This window comes from Staurois parvus, unplaced genomic scaffold, assembly GCF_062004578.1.
Source record: "Staurois parvus isolate SC_StPar_1 unplaced genomic scaffold, SC_StPar_1.0 ptg000282l, whole genome shotgun sequence".
In the NCBI taxonomy this organism is placed as follows: Eukaryota; Metazoa; Chordata; class Amphibia; order Anura; family Ranidae; genus Staurois; species Staurois parvus.
The window spans coordinates 9,297,808-9,316,580 of record NW_028318078.1 but is presented as its reverse complement, the minus strand read 5'-3'; the positions used below and the strand labels follow the sequence as shown (position 1 = coordinate 9,316,580).

At 41.9% G+C, this 18,773-nt stretch overlaps 1 protein-coding gene across 1 annotated transcript in view; it reads left to right on the top strand.

Moving 5' to 3' along the window:
* Positions 1-18,773, top strand: part of STAB1 (stabilin 1) — a 317,318-nt gene that overhangs the window by 136,261 nt on the left and 162,284 nt on the right. Inside the window, exons 34-39 of the mRNA XM_089681924.1 lie at positions 599-730; positions 1,834-1,962; positions 2,730-2,786; positions 4,153-4,239; positions 8,033-8,228; positions 15,570-15,665. Coding sequence (XP_089538050.1) covers positions 599-730; positions 1,834-1,962; positions 2,730-2,786; positions 4,153-4,239; positions 8,033-8,228; positions 15,570-15,665 — 697 coding nt within the window. The remainder of the gene's footprint in view (positions 1-598; positions 731-1,833; positions 1,963-2,729; positions 2,787-4,152; positions 4,240-8,032; positions 8,229-15,569; positions 15,666-18,773) is intronic.

Genomic DNA, 18,773 nt, shown 5'->3' with positions numbered 1-18,773 from the left:
TTACAGTGATTGATACACATGCAGTGAATATTTGGTGAACTTCACTTTCACTGCTTTAAAAATTTGCTCCATATAGTTTTTTTAATTGTTTTACCAATAATAATTTAATTCAGGATGCACGATGCAAGGATTCCAGAGCATTATGAGTTCTATAATGATAGAGAGCACAGCATAAGTTGTTTTTCTTTCAGACATTCTATCTATGATTTAAGATTCTAATGGAGCTGACCGAAGAGGGGGGCAGTGATGGAGAGTCACTGCTCTGACTCATTCACTGAGAATTTCAGCTAGAGCTACTGAGCTCTGTACACATTAGGCTTTTTACAATAGGAAGCAAGGAGACACTGCAAACCACATGAAAAGGAGACTAAAGCTCCTCCGGCTGGCGGTTTTTTTTTCTTTGTGCATATAATTTTGTCTCTTGATGGGAGATGGGGATTAGTTGCACATAAAAGTGATTGAGCACTACAAAAAGTATTTCTGTTCATTTAAATGACACTTTGGATGCACTTAATATTCTAAATGCCTCTTTATACCTGCTTGCTTGTTAAGAACAGTGTGATCTAATTAAAGTGCAGAATCCAACTTTGTATTTTAGGATAACAGCACAATAAAATATCACATAATTCTGGGTGAGAAACTGTTGCCTGCAGACCTAATGAATGGGATGCATAAATCCAGCATGCTGGGCTTATCTTACTGGCTGATGTTTTTCAAAAGGTACAACCAGGTACAGTACAATAGTCTACAACAGTCAAAAAAGTGTTGTTATATACATTAGATAAAGTTTATGTAAAGCCAAAATGTTTCTTTTTAGTTTTGCATAGAGTTTTTTTGCTGCCTGTTCCTTCCCTTCACTTTCTATCCTGTAGAGGAAATTTCTTTAGGGTGAGGGAAATCCCCTGTTAAAATGTTATCAGTACAACAGTACAAACATTTGCAATGTTAATGCTTGGAACCTTACAAATAATCCCTGTGGTTTGTTTAATTTGTTTGTTTTCGACCATTGTCAGCTCCATCTTGAAATACCTCAATTTTCCTGATTGAGGTATTTGTAGATAGAGCTGATGATCATAAGAAATAGAAATATTAGACAAATTATAAAGTTTATTTATGACAGCAGTGTGAATGATTAAGATATTTGCACAGCAATGTTTTATAGATAGATTCCTATATGTCCCCTTTAACAGAGCAAAAACAAAAGGGAAAGCTGTTGACAACTCAAACTTTTCGATTTCCTATCATGCTATCTCAATGACACTGATCAGAGAGGACACAGTGGGAACACAGATAGCAATAAACACTTGACTTGGCTTCTTAACTCTTAGGCAAGCCATAGATTATGCAATTTTCTTTCATTCAACCTAGTAATGAAGAAAAGAAAATCACTTGATTCCTCCATCAGCACAGTCAGTGTTGATGGGGGAATCCCTCCCACTGCGCTGGTGTAGTCTGACAGCAGGAGGTTTTGCACCGTCAGAATACAATGGCTTCGGCCCCCAGCAGTAATCGTATGAAAAACCCTGGCAGGCTGGTTGTACTGAAGTCAATCGATCAACTTCAGTACAGTCTGCCCATAGATGGATCGATAAATAGATGGATTGAATTTTGATCAGTCTATGATCAGCCTTACTATTTAAAAAAAATGCTTTGGCTATGTAAACACTTTCTGCAAACTGAAAATGATAATTCCACATGTGAACAACAAAAATTATAAATCTGTACCATAAGGCTTTCAAATATTTTGCAGCCTGACTATTTCTAGTTGAGTTTTCAGCTAGCTAGTTAGGTAGATAGGACAGATATAAATTATTTACTTGTTATTTTTTTCAGACATTTGTTCATGATGTTTCACTGGATGGCAGCTTTTATGAAACAAATAATGGAATGCTAATGGGAATATCTGAAGTTTTAAAAGCCTTGAAAAACCGCTGTGATATTTCAGAAACAATAGTTAAAAAGGTAAAGTAGGCTTATACTTAGCTGGATCTTCACCAGAAAACACTCAGTCCTCTTCAACGTATAAAAGGTCTTCAACCTTTTATTATATTGCAAGCCACATTTCAATATAAAACTTGGCAGTAGGTAAACTAAAGTGTGAAAAATATCTTCAGCTGCTGAAACAATGCCACAACATAAAAACCTCAAAGACAGCTGGGATCTAACTCTCAAGCCATTTTTTTTTACCAACAATGCTTGGTTTCTTCAGAGACCATATCCAGAATAAAGCAATGTATCTACTGTATCAAAATCCTAATCCTTCTTCTTTCCTTAAAATACCAAAATGAACTGCCCAATTTACTACTGAGTTAGGTTTCTTTTGTCTTAATATTTCCATAAACTAGCCAAACACCTGCCATGTTAACTATTTTCCCAATAAATGACCAAATATCTACCAAGTTAGGTTGCATTTGTCCTAATTTCCCCATATACTGCCAAATATCAGCAAAGTTAGGTTGCTTTAGGCATAGCTTTCTGATAAGCTGTCTAAATATGGTCAGATCCACAGATACAGTGCCTCCACTGTGTTACGCATTGGTGACAGGTACACATTAGGAAGAGACAGTTTTTTTTTTTCTCTATTAACACTGCAAAGGGTTATGTGTACAACATACAATATATCCCCACCTGTTTATGGTACTGATACTTTTTTAACTTTTTATGTAAGTACTTGTAAAAAAATTTTTTTTCCAACATACATTTCTCTAAACCCAGTCTTTGTTCTACAGACAAAATGCAATGCCTGTGGAAAACGCATTCAGTGTCCAGAGGGAACAGATCTTGAGGTGAGTGTGCAGTTTATTGTCTATACTGTCCCTCAGAAAACATTTTTAAATATTGTTAAAGTAAAATTCCAATACAGTATGAATAAACCTCATCGGCCCCCAGAAAGAGGACTACCTGTGCAGCAGGGAAGACATGGCCAGCTGGAAAGCGTGGCCAGCTAGAAGGCCTGGTAGCAGCCACCAACCCATCCACTCACAGACGGAGGACTGAGTGAGTAGACTTACACCGCCTGGGCCAGTAAGGGAAAGGAGCACTTCAGTGGGAAACTGGATTAGCTGCCTATCTGGGACTGTCTTATATTTGGAGTGACAGGCACTGGATCCCCTGTCCAGGGATTCTTTCAGGCAGCCGGATTAGGAGAATCTGGGATGGTACTACAGGAGATGCTGGCTAGCTCTCCAAGAAGAGGATTTTTGCTGTGAAGACTTGTACATACTTCCAAGAAGTTGTCCTCAGTTACTATACATTTGGGCATCCCGCACACCCCTTTCCCTATCCAAGTTCAATCCCCTAATAAAATCCAAAAACAAGCTCAAAGACTGGTTACTGTCTCCTGGATGCAAGTCTGTGTGGAAAATGCATGTTGCCTGGCTGTTCAGGACTATAGGGGGACCCAAAACCTAAGCAACTCCTAAAGGGGTAGTGCTACACAGGTAATACAAATATGTATATACTGTCTGTATTTTAGCTGTGTATTCAACTCTGTTAATATAGTTCTGTTTAAATTATATTTTTTATTTTTAAAAGATTTAAGAAAAATGTCCATACTAGTATTTGCTGTTTATACATAGGGATATTATTGTATGATAGTTTTATGATAGTGGTTAGATTGCACAAACTGTGCAGTAATCACTATCCTGTATGGACATGCTTTTATGCACATATAGTGAAGATTAAAGTAGAACTGAAGGCAAAACTTTTTTTTCCCATTTTTGATAGAGTAAGGAAGGGTTATATCTTCTGTTAAGTTTTTTGGGTGTTTTTGCTTAGATTTCCTTTCACACCAGGACTACCAGAACTAATTTTCCCATTGGAAGATATCCCCTATATTCCTTTTCTGGTGACAACCCAAAACTTGGGATTTTTTTCCACTTTCTCTCTTCGAAATAATAGTAAACACAACAAATAAAGAAGGTGAAACCCCCTAACAGGGAGCAATCAGACAGACAGCAAATAAGACCTGACAAGTGTTCGAGTCTCTCTCCACTCAAACAAAAAAGTTTTGCCTTTAGTTATACTTTAATGGTAGGGGTTGTGGCAGGAATCCAAGCTTGTCTGCAGAAAGAGAATATCTCCATATTTGTGATAAAGTAACGTAAAAAGTCCAATGTACATGTAATTCACCAGTATATATTTTCCACACAGGACCCTATGGGTTCAGGCAGATGTAACTACAAAAGGAGGAACAATGATTTGGTGGGCTGCAGATTCAAATGTATCTTCACAAAAGTTGTAAGTACATTGTTTTCAGTTTGAGTACTAAATCTAAGAATTTACAGTGTGTTTGTAAAATGCTCCAGTATGATCACGATTGACTATATAACAATTTAATAAGATGGTTCCTCATACCTGCAAAAACCTAGATAGTGATGACACTTGCCCACCCCTTCCTTCTTGCTGCACATTCCTATCGGCCGGTGAAGTTGCCCATCATAGTGATGGACCAGTAGAAATGTGTGGAGACCAGGCTTAGCGGCAAACTCACATACTACTTGTAAGTGTTGGAACTCTGCCTCTCAGATTGGTCTAGTGTTCAGCCATCACGAGAAGGTTTTGTAGAGTTCTACAAATAAGTGCTGATACCTCCAGGTGCCTGCTTTTTGTATCTGTAGCAGTTTTCTGCTCCTTCTCCTGTCTCTCAATAATAAAAAAGTTATCAATAGACATAATAGGATAGGTACCTGATAGGGCCATATCTCATGTTTGTGGCCCCTCTACGCATCTCTGCCAGCTAACCACCTGAACACCTGTTCCATTTTCTATTGTTCCACCTGGTGATAGGTTTCTCTGGTTTCTCTCTGCTCCTAAATCCCTATCCTCTATTTTTACATGAAAACAAGTGGATTATCTGTAATGGCACCTCTTCATCCTGTTGCTCAAGGGCAGACTTGATCATACATGGGTCTCGACCCATGGCAGGGCAGCCATAAGAAAGGTTGGGGTCCCTTACACAACTTTAGGCCTGGGCCCACCCTTCCCCAGGGCCTGACTACTGGCTGTCCCACCGAATCCACCCACTGGCCATCCCAGTAAGTCCAATCCCATGTCCTCCACCTTCTCCATCCCATGTCCTCCACCTTCTCCATCCCAAGTCCTCCACCTTCTCTATCCCATGTCCTCCTCCTTCTCCATCCCATGTCCTCCTCCTCCTCCATCCCATGTCCTCCTCCTCCTCCATCCCATGTCCTCCTCCTCCTCCATCCCATGTCCTCCTCCTTCTCCATCCCATGTCCTCCTCCTTCTCCATCCCATGTCCTCCTCCTTCTCCATCCCATGTCCTCCTCCTTCTCCATCCCATGTCCTCCTCTTCCAGTCTCATCTCCTCCATACCATGTCCTCTTCCTCCTCCAGTCCATGCCGGGTCTTGTCCCAGCCAGAGTGATACCAAGTGCATTTCACCTGGAGCCTTTCTAGCAGCAAATGGAGAGCAAAGCCAGCAGAAGCTAGAAAGCGAAAAGCAGATCAATGTATTAACCACTTGCCTACCGGCCTATTTTCAGCTTTCAGTGCTGTTGCACTTTGAGTGGCAATTGCGCAGTCATGCAACGCTGTACCCATATAAAATTTTTATCATTTGTTTCAACACAAATAGAACTTTATTCTGGTGGTATTTAACCACCACTGGGTTTTTCATTTTTTGCACTATAAACAAAAAAAATAGCAAACAATTTGAAAAAAAAAGTTTTTCTTTGTTTCTACTATAAAATTTAGGTAAAATTTCTCCTTCACTGATGTGCGTTGATGAGGCTGCACTGATAGGCAACACTGATGAGGTTACACTGATAGGCTGCACTGATGAGACGGCATTGGTGGGAATTATGAGGAGGCACTGATGCTGCACTGCTATGCAGCACTGATGGGAACTGATAGGCGGCAATGATGGGCACTGCTGGGCATCACTGCTGGGCACTGATGGGTGGCACTGCTGGGCACTGATGGGTGGCATTGCTGGACACTGATGGGTGGCACTGCTGGGTACTTTTGGGCTGCACTGGTAATCAGTGCAGATGTCCTTTGTGACACTTGCTGGTTATCAGCAGTACTTTCCTCACGCTGATAGCGTGAGGACAGCGTGAGGAAAGTGCTGCCAATAACCGGCAACTGTATTTACTTTGTGATCAGCTGTGTCATTGGACACAGCTGATCACATGGTAAAAGGCAGCTGTGATTGACCTTTTACCTTGTCATGTGATCAGCTGTGTCTGTAGAACACAGTGATCACAGACAGCGCTGGGGGCGCATGGGGGCGCGTTCTAAGAGGGTGTCATATGACGCCTTCCCAGAGCTGGACAACTGAGCTGTAGCCTTCATTCAGCTATAGAGCATTTGTAAAGTGGTTAAACAACACATTCACTGCTCTTTTGCAATGGGTATATTAGCAACTATAAAAGGGTTAACAACTGTAAGGCTGTTTTCACACTGATTTGCGGCTGCAGCACAGTGCACCTCTGGCTTACTTGCAGGTTAGCTGTGCTGAGCCATAGACTGCTATTATATCCTGCTGGTTTGGTGCACTTTGTGAAAGCGCACCAAAACTCTTGACTGCACTTTCAGAAAGTGCACCACACTTGCAAAATATAAGTCTATAAGTCATTTTCCTCCTGCAACTGCTGAAAGCTGGCTTTTCCTCCTTTCCCTCTAACTGCTATTCCATGGCTGCAGAAGGAAAATGTTCATTATGCTATTCAAAATAAAAAAAATTTAAATTCTGAACTATTTAATTTAATTGTGGTGTCCGGTTACCAAATCCCTTAAGTGGCCCTTGGTCTTCAAAAGAATGAGCACTCACTCCTACTCTATTGCATTTCTGTTTGTGTGTGGAAGCCAGTTATGCATATACATTTCAAAGAACAGATTTGCAACAGCTGTGAATAGTGTGTGTTTCTGTCAAATCCTGTGGTGGGGGCTACCATGTTGTTTAAAGGTTTAACCACTCAGTTGACCTGCCCCAGTGACAGTCAATCTGCTGGTTTTTAGATCGTTGTTCCACAAGCTGGAGTGTGCAGAGTGATGCTGAAAGTATGTAGGTTGCAGTTTGTACGTTACTTTAACCATGTAGTTTTTGACAGAGGATGACTACTGCTTATTCAGTGTATTGACCGAATGCTTAAAATTGCCCCAATTTGTGTCAGGTTTATTATAATAGATGACGATCTTTAGAGAGTAAGCATTTGATGAAGGCAAAGGTGTCTATGGTATCTGCTTGGATGAAAACAATAATAACCACTTCTTCAGACAGTTAAGCACCAGTATACAACCAACTTTCCTCTTCCTTCCAACCTTGAACTGATGACTACCTGTAACATCCCTGCTAGCTACCAAATTGCTGATGTGGGAGAATCAGAGGCCCACAATGTGCTTGTGAGATCTTCTCAGCCTCAGAGCCTTGTTACAGTACTTACATAGTTAGTCTGGCTGAAAAAAGACAAAAGTCCATCCAGTTCAACCATTAAACAAAAAAAAGTTATAACCCTACACCCATGGTTGATCCAGAGGAAGGCAAAAAAAACTGCAAAGCATGATCCAATTTGCTTCTGCAGGGGAAAAAAATCCTTCCTGATCCCCCGAAAGGCGATCGGATATTCCCTGGATCAACTTTACCTATTAATGTTAGTATCCAGTTATATTCTGTGTATCTAGGAAAGAATCCAGGCCTTTTTTAAAGCAATCCACGGAGCTGGCCAGAACCAACTCTTGAGAGAGTCTATTCCACATTTTCACAGCTCTCACTGTGAAGAAACCTTTCCGTGTTTGGAGATTAAATTTCTTTTCCTCCAGTCGTAGAGTGCCCCCTTGTCCTCTGTGATGACCTCAGGGTGAATAACTCTACACCAAGTTCACTATATGAACCACTGATATATTTATACATGTTGACTTAGTAAAACACAATGAAGGTTATTGTATCTCAGGACAGGCAGGCATCTATGTATTCCAAACCCAAGGTGTAAGAAGTCCAAAATACAAATAATAATTAGGAGATGGCGGACACAAACATTTTGTAAGCCACTTTTCATTTTTATCCCAGACTCTACAGTGCTGTACGGGATATTATGGACATCAGTGTCTGTTGTGTCCAGGAGGTGTGAACAATTCCTGCTCTAATAATGGAAGGTGCCAGGATATGATTACAGGCACTGGAGAATGTATCTGTAAAGAGGGTTTTCATGGAACTGCGTGTGAAACATGTGAAGCTGGAAGATATGGGCCTGACTGCAAATCAGGTGATGTTAATTATATTCATACTGTCAAAGAAACTAATATATGACAAATCTTACTTTGTATGTAGATCATTAGGCCTCAATCACACAGGCATACTACAGGCTACACCCGTGCAAGGGCTGTATGGGGATGCATAGGTGTTCTGTGCATCCCTATGTAGGCAGGCTCATTCATGTCAATTGCGATGCATTGGCTGAATGGACACAGCCGGATGGCCGTGAGTGCATTTTCTGGAATTCAGGCAGTGTGCGTTTGGGGACATGTACCCACACCAAACATGGCCCACGTATTGGGTGTACACTGCAATACAAAACACAAACAACAGAGGATACACTTGCCCAGTGTATTATCCCACATCATGTATTAAAAAATCACATAAAATATACTCACAAACCTGTGACTAGACAAAGCTTATCAAGCTACTCATCCATAGACTAATGGTCTATATAGCTCAATAACTTCCAGAGCCAAGGGGGACCTCGGGATCTCAGCTGGTTCACCACCCAAAAAAGGGCTCCCTCCCCTCTGGCTGACCTCTCCCCCTCTTTTTGTGCTCCTGATCCTCATGTCATGGCTTTGAGTATATATCTAGCTGAAGGAACTCATTTTGTTTGGCTCTGAGAAAGAAGGTATATCCTTCGAAAGGAGTCGGCCAGCTGAGATCCGGAGGTCCCACTGGGCTCTGGAAGTCACTGAATCATATGGACTATTAGACTTCAGGACATCCCCAGTCTTGAGAGGGCAGCAAGAAATGAAGCTCTATCCTTGTGATGTGGAGATCATTGTGGCAACCATACCGAGATATTACACTTATGTACTGTACCTTAATAGACAACATATATTAGTCTAACTCTAGCCTCATGTTTAATTTTTTGGATAGAGAGAGGAAGAGTTAACATTCCTGTCTGGTCTTTAATTCTGCCTGGGTCTTAACAGGGAGATTTTCCCTCACTTACTGTTCCTCAAACACCCAAAATGTGGGTTGTGCTTTTCACCGTGACAGGTGTGCCCCGAAAAGAAAGCAAACATCATCAGAAGTAATAACTCTTCCTCACTTAGCTAAAGAGGGGTTTTAGTTGTGTTCCTTTTGAAGAGATTTTCTAACACTTTCAGAAATGGAGACAGAAAATGAAGAAAAACTTCCCCATTAGGGGCACAGACAGTACTAAAATCATAAGAGGTTCTTTCTCTTCCCAGCTCTATACAAAATAGAAGTTTTTCTGCTGTACATAGGCTTTAAAGCTGAACTTTACCCATCACAAGATGATAAAACATAATGTTCTTTAGAAAGGAACATAGATTCCATATTAATAATTATGCTACCAAAATGAGTGTGTGCTGCAAATTGATTCCAGGCTCTTCTTGCCAGAGGCTGCCATTTTGCTGAAGCTGAGAGCCCCTAAGTGGCAGCAAATCTTTAGGTTGTCAGCAGATCGGCCTATACATTTCTGGCAGTGTCAAAAGATACAGAGCAACTGAGCATGTGCACAGCAGGGTAGGACACTGTATTACTAGATCTTAAACAGTATAGATGCTTATTTTTAATGTTTTACATAGCCAGGCCTTTTTTTCCCTCAGAGAACAGATGCCGGAACTCCCCCCTTCTGAATCACGTCTGGTCTCCTCCTCCTTACCCATCTTCAAGAACAGTCTTTTGGTTCCACCCCCTACCCACCTCCCAGTACTGCTCTGTATAGAGAATGCACAGCCAAGTATCATTTTGTGGTGTTAAGTCATTTGTATGGAATTTGTTAAGGATAACATGACAAGCAGTAAAATAGATCCCCTGCAGCCATCAGCAACAGATTCCCCCCAGCAACAATGGACCTCAGCAACAATAGACCCACAGCAGCAGCAACAGAACCCCGGAAGCCAGCAATAATAGACCCCCTCCCTCAAAAGTAGATACTGTCAAGCAACAATAGATCCCCCACCAGCAACAATAGACCACTATGCAAAAATAGATTCCCTCCTGTAACAACAGATCCCCCAGCAGCCAGCATCAATAGACCTTCCAGCACACCCAAACACCCCTTGCCATCACATAAATTCACTACTGGAGGTGCCGGAATTGCATCCCACTGAAAAAAAAGCCCTATATATAGCTATACCTGAAAAAGGGTCTAGCAGGACATAATGTTCTGACTAAAGTTCCACTTTCAGGAAGAACTGGACTCTGAAAGGTGTGCCTAAAAAAAGTAGACAAAGGGCATAGAATGGTCATCAGTATTTCCAATGGTCTTTTCATAGCTTTTCCCCATCACTGATTTCCCATGCCTTGTTCTGCATTTTTTTCATTGTATCAGAGGCTCCAACAAAAGGAAGTTCAAATCTGGTGAGATTACCAGTCTAAGTTGTCAGAATACTCAATCAAAATCCTTTTGAAGTGAAACTATGAGATCAGACTCTTGCTGACTTGCTTTCAAAGTTTTGAGGGTGTCATCTAGATCTCAAAGTCACTAACCTGGAACAAGTAAACATTTAATGATGTTTAAACTCCCATCTTGTATGCTTGTTCCAAGTCATTAACTTGCTACATACACTGCTCAAAAAATGTAAAGGAACACTTTTTAATCAGAGTATAGCATCAAGTCAATTAAACCCCTGGGATATTGATCTGGTCAGTTAAGTAGCAGAGGGGGTTGTTAATCAGTTTCAGCTGCTTTGGTGTTAATGAAATTAACAACAGGTGTAATAGGTGGGCAACAATGAGACGACCCCCAAAAAAGGAATGGTTTTAAAGATGGAGGCCATTGACGTTTTTTTCCCTATTTATCCTTTCTGGCTGTTGTTCACTAGTTTTGCATTTGGCTAGGGTCAGTGTCACTATTGGTAGCATGAGGCACTACCTAGACCCTACAGAGGTTGCACAGGCAGTTCAACTCTTCCGGGATGTCACATCAATACGTGCCATTGCCAGAAGGTTTGCTGTGTCTCCCAGCACAGTCTCAAGAGCACGGAGGAGATTCCAGGAGACAGGCACTTACTCTAGGAGAGCTTGACAGGGCCGTAGAAGGTCCTTAACCCATCAGCAGTACTGGTATCTGCTCCTTTGTGCAAGGAGAAACAGGATGAGCACTGTCAGAGCCCTACAAAATGACCTCCAGCAGGCCACTGGTGTGAATGTCTCTGACCAAACAATCAGACACAGACTTCATGAGGGTGGCCTGAGGGCCCGATATCCTCTAGTTGGCCCTGTGCTCATTACCCGGCACCATAGAGCTTGATTGGCATTTGCCACTAAACACCAGAATTGGCAGGTCCACCACTGGCGCCCTGTGCTTTTCACAGATTAACGCAGGTTCACCATGAGTACATGTGACAGACATGAAAGGGTCTGGAGAAACTGTGGAGAACGTTATGCTCCCTGTGACATCATTCAGCATGACTGTTTTGGTAGTGGGTCAGTGATGGTCTGGAGGCATATGCATGGAGGGACACACACACCTCTACAGGCTAGACAATTGCATCCTGACTGCCATTAGGTATCGGGATGAAATCCTTGGACCCATTGCAGACCCTAGGCTGGTGCAGTGGGTCCTGGGTTCCTCCTGGTGCACGACAATGCCCAGCCTCATGTGGTGAGAGTATGTAGGTAGTTCCTGGAGGATGGAGGATTGGTACCATTGAATGGCCCTCATGCTCGCCTGAACTAAATCCCATAGAACACCTTTAGGATATCATGTTTCAGTCCATCTGACGCCGCCAGGTTGCACCTCAGACTGTCCAGGAGCTCAGTGATGCCCTGGTCCAGATCATGGAGGAGATGGCACCATCTTTCATCTAAGTAGGAGCATGCCCCGACATTGTGGGGCATGCATATAAGCACATGGGGGCCATAAAAACTATTGAGCACCTTTTTGAGTTGCTGCAATGAAATTTCAGCAAAATGGACTAGCCTGCTGCATCATTTTTTCACTTCGATTTTCGAGGTGTCTGAATTCAGTCCTCTCTAGGTTAATCATTTTCATTTCGATCAAATGATGGGGCATTCTTACATTCCTAACACATAACCCAGTCCATATCAGTATAGATATCCAGCATGATATTTTTCCCCATTGAGATCTGATGTGTTTTCAAAAGTGTCCCTTTCATTTTTATGAGCAGTGTATAAAGTCGGAATCAGGATGCTGATCCCGGAGCCTGCATTTTTCCATTTCAGCCTATCATCTGTATACCCAGTGGTATATTTAGGTTTTGTGCTGCCCTAGGCAACACAAAAATCGGCCGACGCCCCCCCCCTGCAGAGAGAACCTGACACCAACCAACACCCCCCCCAAGAGAGCCTTCCACTACCACCACCATCTATTCAATGGGCACCCGTGCCCCAGAGAGAGAAAGAAAGGCACTCACCTCCAGGCATCTCCTGGCATGAGAGTCTGGCTTTGCATACACCGACAAGCAGCCTGCAGCCTTCCCACCTGGTCCCCATGCCACATGTGTCCCTTCCTCCAGAGAGCGGTGCTGCCCCTGTGTACACCCCTTATAGACTAGAGCAGTTTTTTTCCATTTCTGCTGTTGATTTGGCAATACTGTTGTCACAATACAATATTAAGTAATAAATATATTTTTGAGGACAAAAAAAAGCATAATTTTGGGGTTTTTTTGTTTTTTTGGAAATTCCGTTTATTTTCTATGCACGCTAAACACAAAAAGTCATACAGGAATCAACACAAAAAAACTTTTCTAGTTTGGTCAGTGATCGCTTTAAAACTAGTACTGTGATTTATTTTATAATGGTAGTAATCAAATTCTTAATGGTGCACTAACCCATAAATACAGACTAATCAAACTAAAAATCTGTGTATCAATAAATTAATTTACTGTGCAGTGCATTTACACATAAAATACAACTCTATACATACATTTTATGTATAACAAAATGTCCTTTCCACCTTTGGGTATCTTCAAAAAATCTTCATGTATTCCACCTCCACCAAACAAAAGGAAAAAAGTCTACCAGCTGTGTTCATAAGAGTGAATCACTCACCGGACCACAATAACCTCTTTAGTTAAAAAGAAAGTCATTAGGTACTTGTTTGTTTTTGGGATAATCCACCACTTGCACCAAGTTTGCAGATCTGTATCCAAATAAGAAGCCTCCTCTCCACCACGGAAATCAAAGAAAGGGCTAATATAGTGTAGTATAGTGACAGGCACATAAATTAAACTTACATTTAAAAGTGCCTCTATGGCACCTAAAATCCTGCTCAATAAAACTGCCACCACTCCACTCCCAGCTTGGAGCCAGAGTGCGTTCTAGTTACCGGATGTGTGGGACCGGAATTGACGTGACCGGAAGTTATGCCCCCATGTATGTTTCATCAAGTGAAGTGACTGAGCTTCAGTCTGCACCACACGTGTGAACCAGCTCTCAGTGCTGATTCACGCATGTGTGGTGTGGATTGAAGCTCATTTTTCACAACTAATTGACACAGTAGCTGTTAACCAATTCAGGTCAGGATTACATCAGGTTCAGGACAGGATCAGCTCAGGAATTTTATCCTGTTCACACGTCAGGTTAAACAGTTCCCATAGAAGTCAATAGCCTGCAATCCGCACCTGAAACGGACCACACTGCTCAGAAATCAGACATTACTCTTTTTTTTAAACCGCACTGAATCTGCACCAGCAGTACACTGGACATATATGAACAGGCACAATAGGAAGCAATGTTATTTCACAAGTCATTCTGGTTGACATGTGAAATAACTGCATCCAATCCGCATATATTTGAACTGGCACATAGGGTTATCCCTCCTGTGCATCTAAAAGTGATGAAGTGGTGTATAATAGGTTCTGTGAAATATACGCAATGAATTATTCCAGTGGCTGAAGAGCTGCTAGGACCACTTTTAGGAGAAAGCCAGCCATCTGCTAAAAAAACAATGCCGGGGATATGGCTGAGTTCTTCAAGTGGATATAAAACTATGTTACTATGAAGTTTAGCTCATATATCATGCCCTCTTGAGATGCAAGTCAGCAACAGCTTTTCACATTTTTCTCTCATTACAAGTTTAACTTTAAAGAGTAAAATACATTTGTATTCAATTTTGTGTCAATTTGGTGCATAAAATATTACATTGACATGAGGACTGGTAATTATGCAGAGAAGAGGCCTGGGACAGGACAAATGAGAAGACTTAAGGGAGTTTTACATCAATACTGCAATGGTGTGAACAGGGGCAGACTGACCATTTGGAAACTTGGGCACTGCCCGAGGGCCCGGGATCAGTAGGGGCCCCATGAGATGCTCCTGGTACCTTTTTCATAGGTTTTTTTTGGGCAAGGACACAGGGGCCCCATGATCCCCTATTGCCCAGGGGCCCCATGAGTTGTCAGTCCACCCCTTGGTGTGAACCAGTCCTGGTTTCTTTAGGTGTTCATCTCTCTCTTTTGTCTGTATGCAAAAAAGAAAAAAGTGTCCTAACCATTTCCAGAGCACTTTGCAGGCAAGACTGTAATATCCATAATGTGAAAGTTAATGCTGCTGTCTGGTGAATAATCACCACATTAACACATTTTACTTGTCTGTAAAGAGTTTTGACTACAGAGCCTGCCGAGGGTAATGCCTTGTCTGCCCTACACGGAGCAATGACTGGACTGACACACAGGGAGATGGGCTCTCAGCCTCTGAACAGCTGCAACTCTTCCTGTTATCTTTTCATCTTGTGTCCAGTTCTAGATAGGAGATCACAGGGCATGTGAGAAGGGGGCTGTGCAGAGGGAGGTAATATATTTCACTGGAATAGGCTTCTTGACAGGATGACTAAGGGGTGGATGCTAACTCTTTCAGCAAATTAGAAGGAAAACAGCACTTTAGGAATCTGCTACTGCGACTTCTGTGACCCCTGTTGTTACACTAGTGGTGTGGAGTCATTCTGCACATGCTCAGTTTGGTGTGTATTGCTAGAGAGGGTTTAATTTTCTTGGGAGAGTGCATGTGATCAGCACAGGGCCAATCAGCACTGTCCAGACAGAGATCAGGGGTCCTGCATCCTCCTAAAGGAAAATAAAAATTCCTCCCACAAGCTTTAACCTGTGCTCTGCTGGCACTGATAGAAGTCACATGACTGCTCTAACTGCTGATAAGAAAAGGTATTCTTATCAGCAGTTTATATTTACTAAAATAATTGCACTTCCATGTTCTGTGTACTGTGGGAGACCAGATATATTGAAAGCAGGGTCTGGGGTTTAGTAACACTTTAAGAACAAGGTGAACATAATTTAGCCTATATTAACTTCCACAGTGCCTGGAGACATAATAAAATTGTTAAATACTTTGCACATCTTGCAGATTTTTATTTCTAATTTCCATCATTTATATATTACTTTTTTTTCAGACTGTGATTGCGTACATGGAAAATGTAATGATGGACTTCATGGGGATGGATCGTGCCAGTGTGATAAAGGCTGGATTGGTTCAATCTGTGACATAGGTACTTACTCATACATGTGTGCTATTCGGTCTACTGTTAAATAGTCAAGTAATAGTATGCAGGATGAGTACACAATTTATAATATATAACCCATTTATAGGTAAAATCAAAATGCTAAGGATGCATGCAACTTCCAGGTTCAAAAACTTAAAACAGCACATTTAAAGTAAGAGCTACTTTAAGTAAGAAAAAGTTGTTACTGATCAAAATTGTGTGATATATACAGTTGCAAGAAAAAGTATGTGAACCCCTTGGGATTACATGGAGTTTTGCATGAATTGGGCATAAAATGTGCTCTGAACATCATCTAAGTCACAACAATAGAAGAACACAGTCTGCTGAACATGATACTACACAAACATTAGATGTTGCCATGGTTTAATTGCACATAACATGTAAACATTCACAGTGCAGGGAGGAAAAAGTATGTGAACCTTTGGATTTAATAACTGGTTGACCCTCCTTTGGCAGCAATAACCTCAACCAAACGCTTCCTGTAGTTGCAGATCAGACCTGCACAATGATCTGGAGTAATTTTGGACCACTCCTCTTCACAAAACTGTTTCAGTGTAGCAATATTCTTGGGATGTCTGGCGTGAATCGCTCTGTTAAGGTCATGCCACAGCATTTCAATCGGGTTGAGGTCAGGACTCTGACTGGGCCACTCCAGAAGGTGTATTCTGTGCTGTTGCAGCCATTGTTTTGTTGAATTACTTGTATGCTTTGGGTCATTGTCCTGTTGCATCACCCATATTCTGCGGAGATTCAGTTGGCGGACAGATGGTGGTACGTTTTCCTGCAAAATGTCTTGATAAACTCTGGAATTCATTTTCCCATCAATGACAACAATCCGTCCAGGCCCTGAGGCAGCAAAGCAGCCCCAAACCATGATGCTCCCTCCGCCATGTTTTACAGTGGGGATGAGGTTTTGATGTTGGTGTGCTGTGCCTTTTTTTCTCCACACATAGTGTTGTGTGTTCTTCCCAAACAACTCAGTCTTGGTTTCATCTGTCCACAGTATATTTTGCCAGTAGTGCTATGGAACATCCAGGTGCTCTTCTGCAAACTTCAAACGTGCTGCAATCTTCTTTTTGGACAGCAATGGCTTCCTCTGTGGTGTCCTCCCATGTACTCCATTCTTGTTTAATGTTTTCCTTATTGTAGATGTGTCAACAAAAATGTTAGCATGTGCCAGAGATTTCTGTAGGTCTTTAGCTGACACTCTGGGATTCTTCTTTACCTCATGCAGCATTCTGCGCTGTGCTCTTGCAGTCATTTTTACAGGACGACCACGCCTAGGGAGAGTAGCAACAGTGCTAAACTTTCTCCATTTGTAGACAGTCTGTCTTACCGTGGATACATGAACATCAAGGCTTTTGGAGATACTTTTGTAACTCTTTCCAGCTTCATGCAAGTCAACAATTCTTGATCGTAGGTCTTCTGAGAGCTCTTTTCTGCGAGGCATGGTTCACATCAGACAGTGCTTCTTGAAACCAGTAAACCCAAAACAGGTGTGTGTTTTGTAAGGGCAGGACAGCTGTCAGCAACACATCCAATATCATCACACTGATTGGAGTCAAGGTTGGCTCACTTCTGGCTCCAATTAGCTCTGGGAGAAGTCATTAAGCTAGGGCCTCACATACTTTTTCCTCCCTGCACTGTGAATGTTTACATGTTATGTGCAATTAAACCATGGCAACATCTAATGTTTGTGTAGTATTATGTTCAGCAGACTGTGTTCTTCTATTGTTGTGACTTAGACGACGTTCAGAGCACATTTTATGCCCAATTCATGCAAAACTCCACGTAATCCCAAGGGGTTCACATACTTTTTCTTGCAACTGTATATATATATATATATATATATATATATATATATATTTAGACACACACACTATATGAAGGTTAGACATGTTTGATGCATATTATTTAAATAATATATAAACTACCTTACACTTCTCACGGATCCAACCCACATGCACACGCCCACAGCGACTAGCTAACCGAGGCGCACACGTTCGGCCGTGACTTGGGGTAAAAGGGAATAGGGGGGACTTAATCTGAATATATATAAGACCAGCCGTGATATACTTTTACAGCCCGCACTACCTCTGACCACCAATAGAGGGAGACTCCACTCCAATCCAGCTGGCCAACCACACACAGGCAGATACGAATCTTATATACAATCTGGTGCACATTAAGGGTTCAGGAGCAGCCTAGCAATCAACATAGCCTTCTAGGATTCCTCCAGCTATCCTACAAGCTAGAACCCTGGTGTTAATCACTCTTCCACTGTCCACACACCCTCACACCAGACACACCACAAACGGTAGCTTGCCACCACCCAACAGTTTTATCCGCAGACTGGTCTGCTGGGCCACCACACACACACAGATCTCCGTCTGGAAGATCTATTTACCTTTACAATCTGCATGCAATCTGCCAACATGCAGTGCAATTGCATACAGATTGGCAATGAACTTGACCGAGCATATAAAGACACTGCAATACAATACAAGATATGAGCCCGCGCTTAAGTACCCAGAAGTCACTTATTAATTTTATGATTTAATATTCCGAAAGTGGGCAGTGCATAAAATATGTACAAAGTATAAAAAGTTACAGAAAATACAAAAAGACACACAATTGGCTATTGACTATAAAATAAAAGGGAATAAAACAGAAATAAAACTTTTACCAAGAGTTATTCTGCAACTGGAGCAACTCAGGGAAAGTCCACGATCTGCCAGTCGATAGAACTGGCTCCATACAAATCACACCGTCCATATCTCATCCCCTCAATTTATGGGAATATGGACGTAGGATGGACATTAGCCCTTGGCCAATGGACTCTGGGGGGTGTTCCTGTACCAGCCCACAGAACGTTCTGGGTACTGAAACGCCCAAAGTCAATTGGACCAGGAACGGTTTGAATCACCAAGTCAGGGATTAAATTTCCGACACCAGCGCATCAGTCCGATCGCGACAGTACCAATCACTGTTCAGCTGTCGCAATCAGGCACCATATAACCATTTTCTGTATTTCGCTGGGATTCTATATAGGCTACAAATACAGTTTTACATGCAGGTGTAGCCTACAGTGTG